Source organism: Rhincodon typus, chromosome 27, assembly GCF_021869965.1.
Source record: "Rhincodon typus isolate 14 chromosome 27, sRhiTyp1.1, whole genome shotgun sequence".
In the NCBI taxonomy this organism is placed as follows: Eukaryota; Metazoa; Chordata; class Chondrichthyes; order Orectolobiformes; family Rhincodontidae; genus Rhincodon; species Rhincodon typus.
In genome coordinates this window covers 14,132,636-14,146,628 of record NC_063358.1, presented here as the reverse complement: position 1 = coordinate 14,146,628, position 13,993 = coordinate 14,132,636, and the positions used below count along the sequence as shown (strand labels likewise).

General features: G+C 43.7%; 1 protein-coding gene across 5 annotated transcripts in view; it reads left to right on the top strand.

Annotated features, from left to right (window-relative positions):
• The window catches only part of LOC109920439 (cation channel sperm-associated protein 4), a 71,174-nt gene that overhangs the window by 21,558 nt on the left and 35,623 nt on the right, over positions 1–13,993 (top strand). For all 5 annotated transcript variants that reach the window (XM_048613012.1, XM_048613011.1, XM_048613015.1 and 2 more), the window contains one exon: positions 10,338–10,439. In XM_048613012.1, coding sequence (XP_048468969.1) covers positions 10,338–10,439 — 102 coding nt within the window. The remainder of the gene's footprint in view (positions 1–10,337; positions 10,440–13,993) is intronic.

Here is a 13,993-nt window from a genome sequence, read left to right as displayed (position 1 = left end):
GGCCTGAAATGTCAGCTTTCCTGCTCCTCTGATGCTGCCTGGCCTGCTTTGTTCATCCAGCTCTACGCCTTGTTAGCTCAGACTCCAGCATCGGCAGTTCCTACTATCTCATGGTAATGAGCTGTCTTCTCGAACTGCTGCATCCTTTTGGATTGTATGTACACCCACAGTGCTGCTAGGAAAGGAGTTCAAGAATCTCAACCCAGCAACAGTGAAGGAATGGTGGTATAAGTTAGCAAATGGTGATGTTCCCATGTGTCTACTACTCCTGGTCATTCTTCGTGTTGTAGAGGAATGGGTTTGGAAGGTGTGGTCGAAATTGTAGGTGATACACTGTTATAATTGTGCATTGGTGGTGAAGAGAATGAATGTTGAAGGTTGTGGGTGGGCTGCTCTGTCCTGGATGGTGTTGAGCTTTTTGAGTGTATTTTTAAATAATTATCTATGGAATGTGGATGTTGATGACTAGGTCAATACTTAATGCCCACCTCTAATTGCCCTTGAGAAAGGATAGTGAGTTGCTGCCTTGAACTGCTGCGTGCCTAGGAGCATAGGTATACTTAAGAGTGTTGTTAGGAAGGGAGTTCTAGGAATTTGGCCCAGCAACAGTGATGGAACGGTGGTATCATTCCAAATCAGGCCAGTGTGTCGCTGGAGAGGAACTTGAAGGATATGATCCGTTTCGCCTGCAGTCCTGTTACTAGCTGGTAGATGTCACAAGTTTGGAAGATGCTGTCAAAGGAACCTGGGTGAGTTGCTGCATTGCATCTTGTTTTGATGTATATTGCTGTCACTGCGAGGTGAGAGAGGTGAATTTTGAAGGTCATTGATGAGGTGCCACTCAAATGAGCTGCTTTGACCTGGGTGATGTCAAGCTTTTTGACTATTTTTGGCACTGTACCCATCCAGATGAGAGGAGAATATTTCATCACACTCCAAAATTCCACCTTTTTAAGATGGGGAGGCAGGAGCTAAGTTACCCACTGCCAAATTCCTAACCTCTGATCTGCTATTGTAGCCACCGTATTTATCTCGCTGATCCAGTTCAGTTTCTGGTCGATGTCAGTGCCCAAAATACCGATTGCAGGGGATCCAGTAACTGTAATGTCTTTGAACGTCAAGGGAATGTGGTTAGATTCTCTCATTGAAAAATGAACATGGGGGTTGCTTCATTATCTGAAGGGTGTTTAAATATGCTGAATATTGCACAATTATCAGCAAACATTCCCACTTCTGACCTTCAGGATGAGGGGAAGGTCTTTGGTGAAGTAGCTGAAGATGGTTGGCCTAGGACATTACCCTCAGGAACACCTGTACTGATGTCCTTGGATTGAGGTGGTTGATCATCAGCAACTACATCTGTCTTCTTTTGTGTTAGACATGATCCTAACCAGCGGAGTTATCCCCTGATTCCCAGTGATCCCAGTTTTCCCAGGGCTCCCTGATGCCATGTATGGCCAAATACTACTTTGATGTCAATGGTAGTCACACTCACTTCTCCTCCTGGAGTTTAACTGTCTTGTCCGTGTTTGTACTGAGGCTGTAATGAGGTCAGCAGCTGAATTCTCCTGGTGGATCCCAAACGGAGAGTGAGCTAGTTATTATTGAGCAAGTATTGTTTGATACTTAGTTCAATGCCCTCTTTCATCACTTTTCTGATGATAGAGGGTGATAATTGGGTTGGATTTGCCCTTTTTTTTTAATGGGTAGGAATACAAAGACAATTTTCCACATTGCCAGATAGTTGCAACGTTGTGGCTGTACTGGAACAGCCTGTCTAATTCTAGACTACCTATCTTCAATACTGTTGAGAGAATGTCATGAGGGCCCATAGCCTTCAGCCTTCCAGTGCCTTCAGCTGTTTCTCAATATTATGTGGAGTGAATTGAATTGCCTGAAGACTGCCATCCGTGATGTTAAGTACCTATGGAAGCTGAGATGGGTCATCCACTCGGCACTTGTGGCTGAAGGTGGATGGAAACACTTTAGCTTTCTCTTTTACACTAAGCTTGGCTTCCCCCTCATTGAAGAAGGGGATATTTGTGGAGCGTCCTTGAATTGTCACTGGCATTCATAGCTGAATGTGGTGGTACTGCAGAGATTAGATCTATTCCATATGGGATACCTTAGCCCTGTTATTGCATACTGATGCCACTGTTCAGCATGGAAGTAACCCTGTGTTATAGCTGTATCAAGTTGATGCCTCACTGCTGATGCCATGGTCTCCTACTCTCCTCACTCAACTGAGTTTGGTCCGCTGGCTTGTAGGTAATGGTAGAGCATGGGATATGCCAGACTGAGGTTACAAATTGTGCCTGAGTACGGTTTTGCTACTGCTGATGGCCTGCAGAGCCTCATGGATGCCTAGTTTGGATTATTGGATTTATTCAAAATCTATCCCATTTAACACAGTGGTTCTTCCACACAACATGATGGAGGATAACCTAAAAGTGAAGGCAGTCTTTATCTCCACAGGACTGCACAATGGTCACTCCCACCAGAAGAATTTGCAACAGGTAGATTGGTGAGGCTGTGGTCAAGTTGGTTTTTCTTCATTGGTTTGCTCACCGCCTACTACAGGTCTAACAGCTGTGACCTTCAGGACTCAGCTATCCCAGTCAGTAGTTCAACCAAACCAGTCTTGGTGAAGGATATTAAAGCCCTACCCAGAGTACGTACTGTTCCCTTTCCCGTATCAGTGCTACTTCCAATGGTATTCAACATGAAGGAGTACTAGTTCATCAACCAAGCTGGGAGCAGCAGGGCAGTAATCAGCACAGGTTTCATTACCCATTTTTGACTTGATGCCATTTGATTTTGTGGAGTCAGAGTAGGTAGATCCCAGAGCAACTTCCTTCTAACTGTGTATTCTACAGTGTCACCACCTCAGGTGGGTCTATCCTGCCTGTGGGACAGGGATGGTAATGGCGGTGTCTGGGGTCTTGCCATACTCACATAATCATACTTCATAGACCTTGCCAGGCTGTTGCTGTACATTGGTGTGGATAGTGTTGGCTGCAGGATCTCTGTCAATAAAAGTCGCTATTAAACTGTCAGATTGTTGTAAAGATGGAATGGTTTATTGATTCCTATTAGGGAAGGAAACATGCCATACTTGGCCAGTCTGGCACATAAGTGAGTCCCGTTGCACCTCAACATGGTGGACTCTGAACTATCCGTAATATGACATAACAATCCACTTAGTTGCATGACAACTGGATATGTGCAATAAGCACTGATTTTTGTCAGCGATCACAGCCTAAGATCAAGAGAGGTTAATAGATGTTCTGTGGTTCACCAGACCCAAAACTTTAACTCTGATTTTTTCTTCACAGATGCTGCCACACCTGCTGAGCATTTCCAGCAACTTCTGTTGTTGTTGTTGTTGATATTGATATTGTTGTTGATAAATATAGGCTTGCATTTACATTTAACAGTCATTCTGTTTCCATAATGGAGCAAGACCACGCACATGTTCAGAAAACACGACTGGTAATAGTACCTCTGTGATATCTCAATGGATAAGTACATAGCCCAGCATGATTCTGAACCATGCAGACGTTTAATGATTTGTTGCTCACTCTTTATTAGCAGACCTCAAGATGGGCAGCAATAAAAGATTTGATTAGGTTCAAGCGTTTTAGGTGGACATAAAAGATGCCATGCCACAGTTTCAAAGACGTACACAGGATCTACAGGTGCCTTGGTCAATATTTATCCCTCAATCAGTGTCACAGAAACCAATAATCTAATCATTATCACATTGATGTTAACCGGCAGTATAACAGTGACTACGCATTAAATTGTACTTAATTAGCTGTAAACACTTTGGAGCATCTTGCATTCATGAAAATTACTGCATAAATGCAAATATTTCCGTATATATGAAATGCAGTGTTATGGTTAATACAAGTTTGTTATATGTTTTGATGCTTAGATTTTTAACATTTAGTATAAATTAAAACATTTTGGAGAGAATATTTTATACAGTCATAGAGTTACACAGAAGAGAAATATTTTGTTTTAATGTATAAGGTAAGTTTTTGTTTCTAAATGCATTGCTTTCTTTTTCAGGTAATAAAAGTTGAAAGGATATATGACTCTACATCAATCAGCACAAATTGGTCCTTCGTGACCTTTCACATTTATAAATGTGCCATGCAGTGTTACCTATTTTACTGCTGATTTTTCTGAACGTTCCTAGAGCTGTCCAGTGACAATGCATAATAGTTGTGAGCTCACAAGACAGCAGTCTAGTTTCTACCGCCTTTATTAAGCTGGCTGTAAGATGGATGCCTACAGTGAGTGCCTCATGATTGAGGTCACAAGACTACAGCAAACCAGGAGACACATTAGTACAGTATTGCATTTCTGTCCCAAAAATCCCTTTACATACAAAAAAAGTGCATTTTAAGTTACTCAAATTACCCATAGTGCAACAGCTGTTCTCCTGCAGAGCAGTTTGTTGTTCTCATCTGTCTCTGTATATATTTTGTACAGACATTCTTTAAGTTGTGCTGGTAGCTTAATAATATGCATTGTCATTGCTTGCTTATCTGGGTAGTGTTCCTTCTCCAGGAGTGTCATTCCTGTGTCACTTGTTGCCACAGTACCTGTTGTTCCATTTCGGTTATCGGGTGATGTGGACATTTGGTTTTGAAGTTGATCTCTGTCTGTACAGATGGTGAATTGAAATCTTTTTGATTGGCCATCCGCAGTGAAGAGCAACTTCTCCAGTTATTAATGTGTACCTGCTGCAACAATTGTACAACTGGTCATCCCACTTCAACCGCACATGGACAAGGTGACAACTGCTCTACACAGGTCTCAAGTTGCTACTTGGGCTGGCTCTTGTTACAGCGTTGAAGGTTTGTACCCCGACTCATTCTCCTCTGCTCAATTTTGGATAAAGAACAGGATGCAAATACTGCAGAGATCATCACTGCTTGACCCATTTGATCCTGCCATCAAAGACTGGACCCAGTATGTGAGGGAGAAAATGCATTCTTTTTTTCTAGGCAAATAACATTGGGGCAGATAAAAAGCAACAAGTAATTCTGTTGACAGCTTTGGACCCAGAACTTTTTTTGGTTATTAGGAGCCTAACTTTTCCTGAAACACCAGATACTAAAACCTTTCAAGAGTTGATGGATTTACTTGAGGAATGTTATGATCCCGTGCCTCCTGTAATTCTGGGAAGCTATCTGCTTTACTTGGTAATTCGAGAACCGGGGAATTGGTATTAGGATTTTTGACTAGATTAAGACAAATTGAATTGAATTTGGTTCATTGTCATATGTACTCACGTGAGTACAATGAAAAGTTCACAAGTTGCCACTTACAGCGCCACCTTAGGGACAAAGGTACCTAGATACAGAATCTTGGTACAAAGAAGAAAAATAAAGAAAACAAAGTTTGAAAAGTTAAACATAACTGTATTTCTTTTTAGAAAGAAGGACTGCAAACAGTTGAATAGCACAGTCCATAAGTGCCTGGCCATGTGAGGCACACACTCCTCACAAGGGCTCGATGTCCCCCACTCAGCTTGGGCTTGGCCTTGCCCTGACATAGCCCTGGGCTGTTTGCTCTCACCACCTTGTAACCTGTTTCTGCTTCGACCACCACCTTGGGCTGCCAGCTCCCACTCTTGCCGCTGGCCGCCTTGGGCTACCTTCAAATTAGGAGCAGCTGCCTGCACCCACTGCCTGACTGATGACTGGCAGAGGCATGTAGCTTTGGTTTAACCTTTAATGAGATGCTGAGAGACCATTTGGTATGTGGGATTAATGATGTGACCATGCAAAGGCACCAACTAGCTGATGACTAACTGGACTTCGACAGGCACTACAACTGGCATTTATCATTGGAAAATGCGGCAAGTGGAGCATATGAGTTCTAGGGTGTTCCAGTGGAAGTGGACACCCTTGCCAGTCCAACTGAGCTTGGGGAACACCACTCGAATGAAACAATGCAATTGCCTTCACTCAGGACATATCCTGAACAGAGGGAGTTTAGATCAGTCCACAGCAAAACCCCAAAACAAAGCCAAGCCTTGGCCAAACAGTTCACATTTTCTTCAGAATCCAGGCCAGCCATTATAGTTGCTGCCAGTATGCAGACTCGAGATACTAGACTTAAATTGAGTAAGAGAACTCGTACGCCAGTATCTAAGAAAGTGCACACCCTGGAAAGCCCTTCTACATCTGGTTTGGAACAGTTAAATTGCTAAGGAAGTTTTAAATCAGAACCAATCAAAATAAACGTCTGGTTAATGGTCACCCGATTCTAATGGAGGTTAATACCGTCACTGCAATTTACTGATCACAGAACCAGTCTTTTTAACAAAATTCACTCTGGAGTCCAACCCTTAAATTGCACAAGACCTCAGCTGGGCTGAGAACCTATATTGGGAAAGCTTCACAGATGAAGGGTACAACTTTGGTTCTGGTCTCCTATGAAATATAACTGGTTCAGTTACCACTGATTGTAGTGAAAGGCTTGGGCCCAAGCTTGTTGGGCGAAATTGGTTGAGAAAGATTCAGCTCGATTGGCTCAATATTTTTTGATTAGGAAATGGCTGCCTGAGTGAAGCCCTAAGTAAATACCTGGACATTTTTCAGTTTTTCTAGGGACTATCAAAGGAGCCAAGGCCACTTTGCATGTTGACCAGGAAGCAATTCCACAGTTCTGCAAGGCCCACCTAGTGCCACTTGCCTTGTGGGCAAAAGTAGAGGCAGAAATCAGAAGGCTGAAAGTGAGGGAATCAAGTCCAGTTTGCGGTTTGTGATACTGATTGTGAAGCGTGATGGGTCGGTTTGCCTTTGTGGGGATTTTAAACAAACGGTAAACAGCTTTTCGCAACTGGATAAATTCCCAATCCCTCGCATACAGGATTCATATGCAATGCTGGCAGGGGGGCGGGCGGCTGTTCACGAAGCTAGACATGAGCCATGCGTACTTGCAATTGCAGTTAGTTAAGGATTTCCAAAAGTATGCTACAATTAATACCTGTAAGGGTTTGTAGCAATACACAAGACTGCCATTTGTGGTATTGTCAGCCTGTGCAATTTTTCAGTGGATGATGGGGAAAGTTTCTCAAGGTCTACCCCAGGTCACCATTTATCTAGATGATGTGCTAATAACAAGGAAGACCAATAAGGAACACTTGGAGAATTTGGACACAGCCCTTTGATGTTTCTCCTAGGCGGGTGTATGCCTTAGAAGGGAAAAACATCTGTTCCAAGCACCCCAAGTGACCTACTTGGCCTATAGAATCGACAAGACTGGGATACACTCGTTGGAAGATAGAGGGCAATCAAAGTTGCCCTGGCTCCTATGCCTGTACTGGAGCCTAGGTCTTTCCTTGGGCTGGTGAATCATTATGGAAAGTTCGTACACAATATGGCCTCCATCCTGGCAGCTTTTGCATCAACTCTTCTTTTTTAAAGAATAAAGGTCAGCCTTGGAAATGACTGCATAGCAGAGCCATAGCTTTCAGGGAAGTGAAGAAATGACTATTACCCTGTAAGGTGCTGGCACACTATATCAAGTCTTGGTATTGACATGAGATGTCTTCCTGTATGGCAATGGGGTGGTATTAGCACATTGATGACCCAATGGAGAGGAACACTCGATAGCGTATGCATCCAGGACTTGCGGCTAATGCAGAGCGTAAAATACGTCCTGATAGAGAAGAAAAATTTGGCGGTCATATTTGGAGTTAGGCAGTTACACCAGTAGCTTTATGGACATAAATTTGCAATAATAATAAACTACAAACCCTTGCTAGGCCTCCTTTAAAGAGGACAAGGCGGTGCCGCCCATAGCTTCCGGTTGAATTCAGCTGTGGGCTGTAATACTAAATGCATGTAATTACAAGTCAGAACACTGTCAAGGAGACCGAGTAGCAAATGCGGGTGCATTGAGCCGCCTCCTGCTGGCAGATACACCATCAGTGGTACCACTGCCGGAAGATTCTATAATGGTTTTAAATTTTCTGGAGAAAATTCATGGTCGGTCATGCTTCCAGTCACGGCTGACAGTATTGTAGAAAGATCCGGTCATGGCAACACTGAAACAGCTGGTGGTGATGGGGGAACCCAAAGTGCCGTCACAACCAGAATTGAAATCTTTGTGGACCTGGAGAGACCAAATCACAGTAGAGGAGGGCATACTTTTATGGGGAGCAAGAATGATTGTTCTGAGGAAAAGTCGCTGCCGGATCCTGGCTGAACTCCTCCAGGGTCATCCAGGGGTTTCCAAAATGAAGATGTTATGTCTGTTGGCGAGGATTGAATGCAGACATGGCAGCATTGGTGGGGTAGTGGCCATAGTGCCAACAAGGACAAAATTACCGCCAGCAGCTCCCCAACATTCGTGGGAATGGCCAAGTAAACCCTAGACTCGGTCACATGTCGACCTATGTAGGTCCTTTCACGGGCTGAATGTTTTTAGTTATTATGGACGCCTACTCAGAGGCTGGATATGCATAGAGCTCATTCTTGAAACATGGGTACAACAATAGAAAAACTGCATGCATCTATTGCAATACATAAACTCACTGAAGTATTAGTCACTGATAACAAGCCATCGTTTGCCAGCAGGGAATTTGAGTATTTCCTAAAGTTGAATGGTATTTTGACTTATAAAGACAGCTCAATGCCATCCATCATCCAGTGATTTGGCAGAAAGAGTTGTCCAAACCTTTTGACCGCGAGCTTTGAGAAATAGCCTACACCTTCACTAGATGCCAAAATGTCACAGTTATTGATTATAGGGCCACCCCTCATGCAACCACAGGGATACCTCCAGCAGAGTTGCTACTGGAGGAGAAGACTCCCCACCAAGTTAAATCTAATCTTCCCAGACCCGGTTGGGGGAGGGGGTTGTACGTGAAATGGCATCAGGAATGCCACTGCTGCTAAGTGAGAGAGAGAGACAGTTTACTTCAGGGAATGAAATTTGGTGTATGAATGATGGGAATGGCCCTGCATGGGTAAAAGGCATGGTCGATGCGAGGTCAGGTCCAGTGACATATTAAATTTGGGTAGATGCGACGATCCTGAACATGCATGTGGACCTTACGAAAGCTGCAAACTCGCAAACAGTGAGGGAGCAAAACATGCCTGGCTCCTCAACAGCCTTTCCAACTGTTCTGGAACCCATGGGTTCTCCTTCTCCATCAAGTATTGAAGATACCTCTGGAATCTGAGGTGGACACGGTGGATGTTGCCACCTTGATGCCTTTGCCACCTGAAGAAGAGAATGAATTTCTTCCTAGATGCTGTGGGTGCAAGAGGCGAGCTACTGTGTATTACACACCACCCGTATCAGAGGCAGAGTTGGAGGAATCTGACCTGGTGCTCAAATGGCCCAGGAGAAGCTTTAAAAAAAAAATCACGGGCCTCTGCCCTTGGGCTCGGAGGGTGAGGGATGTAGTGATTGTAGCAAGATCAGCCAGGTGGACCTCGCAGAATAAGGTTCCTGATTGGGACTTTTAATCTGTTCCAATCAGGGAGCCCTGGCTGACTGACAGATAAGAACAGAAGTGTCACACATCCTGTTCACTCAGAGTTGGCCTTCAGGGAGCTGGATCAGTGTCAACGACACTTCATGTGTAAATAAAGGGTGATGTGATGGTGGGAAATCAGCCTCTCTGCAGTTATTTCAGTCATAAAATAGATAAGACATTTCAAGCTTTGGGCAAGCAATGTTCTCACTTTAAACGCTTGTGCCAAATGATTTGGCTTCTTAGCTAGAGCAAAGCACAACTGGAACAGCAACTGCAGATCATAGACAGAAAAAGCCACTCATCTCAGTCAGAGTAAGAGTAAAACTTGAGTTGGTAACCTTATACATGCTAAAACAGATTGCAGTGTGTTACAGTACACTAAACTGTTAGTACAGGATCATGACAATATGTGTTCAGGTTTTGGAAGTCTTCCAGCAGAATGTCATTTTGAAGTCAATGAGAGTGTAAGGCCAGGTCAGATTCTTCGAAGGAAATGTCCAGCTGCTCTCAAGGCCAGCCTGAAAGTTGACATAGGTGAGCTGGATAAAAATGGAATAATCAAGATAATGACAACTATAGAGTGAATTATCAGCATCATAGCAGTGAAACAACCTCAAAGCTAATATAACCTTTGTTTTGGTGACCTTTTTGTGAAACTTAGTATAGGTGGCAACAGTTAGTAGACACTGAGATATAACTGCACTCCTGAATAAAACAAGTTTTAGAATACATCCAGTGTAATTCACTACTTGTAGGCCTGTATCATAAAATTGAATGTTTCTGTGGGTTTCTTATTTTGTAATTGCTGTTGTTTTCCCCCACACAGACCTACTCCATGTTCTTTGCAATATTTGAACAAGTATTGGTGACTATCTTTCTCTGGGAAATGTTGCTGAAATGGTACTATGGATTCTGGATATTCTGGAAGGTAAATACTGGCTCTTTTTTAGCAGATTTAGCAAAGATGAATAAGGAAAATGGTCTGGGACTGATTAGTGATTAGTCAGCATGAAGCTGTCACCTACAGTGATGATTGTACCAATCTCTTCCAGCATGCAGTGTTAGATATTCCTAACTTGGTGACAGGTGAGGTCAGAGTTTCATAATACATCTCTTTCATATATTTATTTAAGTGGACATTGTTGATAGATGTTGAAAAGAGGAAATTCTGGATATAGGGAGAAGGGAAAAGCTCTAAATTTGACTTCATTACAGCAAAAACAATTCACAGTTATGTAGAAAATTGGCAATGTGGATTGGATGGAAGTTGTAGAAATAAATTATCTTCAGGAATCCAATAGTATGCTGAAGAACTTTCTAAAGAAAATGGATGGGTACAGCCACTGAGGTGTTGGATATCTCAAGTGGTGCTTACATTCTTGTATCATTAAAGTATGTATATCCATATGTTCAGTATTTTCAAGTTGAACTCCACCAGTACAGTCCTTATAAGCATCTTGAATGCCAACCTGGACAAACTCCAAAACTGCGCTGTCTGTATTCTGTCCTGTGCTGCCGCACACCCTCTCTGCTTAATTTGACTTCGTGACACAGCACCTAATTGAAAGGCTGTCAACCACACAGAAATTCCTCTTCAGCTACATTACATCCTACTTTTACAGTCTCCTGAGGTTCTGTGTTTAGCTTATGATTTATAGTCATCTGAATCAAACCACTTGTGCACCTCCCCTTCCTGCCCCCACTTTTGTCTGTCGCGGCTTTCAGCAACTTGACTTCCGGGGGTAATTTTCCAGGTAAGTGTAAGGTTTTGTGTGCGTGTGGGAGTTAATTCCCTATAAGTGATATTGGGTTGGGATCTTGACGTAATCCTGCCGTCTTCCAGTTTCACTGTGAAGGTGAGCAGGAAACTCGCATGTAGCTGTTAAGTAATTTTATTTACTTGAGCCAATTAAGTATTGTTTTAACCTTCAGTCATAGATTTCCCAGGTAGGGCACCTGTTTCCTGACCAGTTAGCAGCTCACTAGAGTCATTTGATGTGATTGCACAGTGGGAAGACCACTGAACGTGGCTAGATGAGAGGCTGCTGTTCAGATAACTTCTCTGAGAGTATAATCAGGTGTTGCCAATTTCATAGAAGGCACTTCACCTTTTCAAGTCTCCTTTCACCTTTTATCTGCACTTGCTGGCTGCTATTCCTAGCCACAACATGGAAACTGCTTATTCAGTTCCATCTTCCATCTCTGATGGAGGACCAGAGGAGAAACACTGCAGTTACCATCAACTGTTGTCTCCTCAACCATGTGTCCCTTCATTAGGTCAAGGGGATTGATACTGAGATCCAGCTCAAAAGAGGCAAGAGTTCCAACACAAGCTTACAGCAAGAGGATTATGTCTTCTGATGTGTGAGCACCAGTGACTCAGACTCAGGTTTTCATAGCAGATCATTGTGACATCTGCAGTCTCTTATAACAAGACATTCTTCCCGATAAAGCAGGTGGGCACATATTGACAATGGCTGATTAAGTGCCTGTTACTGGAGAGTCGCCTCTACCCCACCTACTGGGTCTCTACCTCTTGCCAGGTTTTGTGCTCTCTTCTCGTGCAAGCAGAAATGTGGATAGGCAGGAAGAACACCATTCGTGGAGGACAACCACAAGGCAAGTGAGTGATGAGGCAGTTGAGTGAGGGTAAGTAAGAGTGTTAGCTTTTTCAGATGAGGCTGTGAAGAGGTGCCTCTAGAGAGAGGAATAGGTAGTTGTGGAAGATGTGTTACCCTAAGTGCTGTGGGGAAGTTAAATTGTGGGTGTGCCACTCACTTTTCACACTGTGAATTGGCTGCACATTTATCGCATTTTTTTGACCATTTTATAGGAACAGGAGTAGACTATTAGCTCATCAAACCTTCCCCATCATATAATATGATCATCGTTGACCAGACACTACAAAGCCTTTTTTCCACACTATCCTCGTATCCGTTTTCCGTCACTGATGATCAGGAATCTATCAATTTCTATTTTAAATATCCTCAAAGACTGAGCTTCCATAGCCATCTGGGGTAATGAATCCCAAAAATTCATAATCCTCTGAGTAAAAATCTTTCTCTTCATCTCACTCCTAAATGGCATTTCTTTTACTTTTAAATTGTACCCTCTGGCTCTAGACTCCCCAACTAGAGGAAACATATAACTTGTTTTAAGTATTTTGTAGGTTTCATTGAGATCACCTTTCATTATGATCACCTTTCATTATTCAAGGCTCCAGAGAATACAGGCTCAGTTTGCCAAATCTCTGTTTATTGGACAGTCTCACCTTCCTGGGAACAAGTCTGGTAAATCTTTGTTGCACTCCAATTTTGGCATTACTATCTCTCCTAAGGTAAGGAGACCAAATCTGCACACTGTACTCCAGGTATGGTCTTCCCAAGCTGCTATACAATTGAAACAAGATTTTGTTATTCCTGTACTCGAATTCTCTTGCAATGCAGGATGGCATCCCATTAGAGATAGTAGGAACTGCAGATGCTGGAGAATCTGAGATAACAAGGTGTGGAACTGGATGAACACAGCTGGAGTAGTATGTGTAGTTCTTGGCTACATGCTATAGGAAGGACGTGATTGCACTAGAAAGAGTGAAAAGGACATTCACCAGGATGTTGCAGGTGCTAGAGTGTTTCAACTTGACCTCCTTGACCGCTGAGGACCAAAGTACCAAGGCCTCAGAGGAAGCGCGGCAAGCTTGCCACCTACTTGAACACACACCTGCAGTGCCAGGTTTACGCTGTTGGGGAGCACAAGCCGGTGAGCACTTCCCTACAACAGCTTTACAGCTGGCCGAAGAAAAGCCTGGGACCGCTCACGTTCTGAGGACTAATAGTGTATTCTGAGGACTGTCGAAGACCAGGCAAGAGATGACCCATTGATGTCAACAATTGGAGAACTAGACCACATGCACAGGCAGGAGCTAGTGCAATTGAAAGGTATGAGAGACACAATGGCACACCTTTTCCAGAGGCTGCAGGTGTGCAGCTATACTATGGGGACCCAGCTGCCCAAAGCATGCTTTGATCTGGCTGTCTCCTTGGACAAGTTGCCAGGGGCCATGGAGAGACAGCTCCTTCAATCTCCGGATCTGCTGGATAAGTGCACAGACACAGACTCCATCACTCAAGCCATTGGTCCTCAGGGCAAAAGATATGGCGAGTAGGGGCACAAGGAAATGGCATGCACTCTGGGCATCCCTTCCTCACAAGGAGACCGGGCGATGCCATAAAGAACCCAGTGAGAGGAGGAGCCACACACAACCCCTCAGAAGTCTCCCCTTAGGACATTCCAAAGGTGGCTGGGCCCATCCGATCCTGGAAGTTCATGCTGAGGAGGCCTACTTGCCTAAGACGCTCAGCATGTCTGAGCCATCCAGAAACGAACAGCCCAGGGGTCACCTGACCAAACATCCACAGCCAATGGGCTCTATTTCAGCTGTGGAAGCTCAGTCAACACTAAGGCCAAATGGAAAGGAAAGAA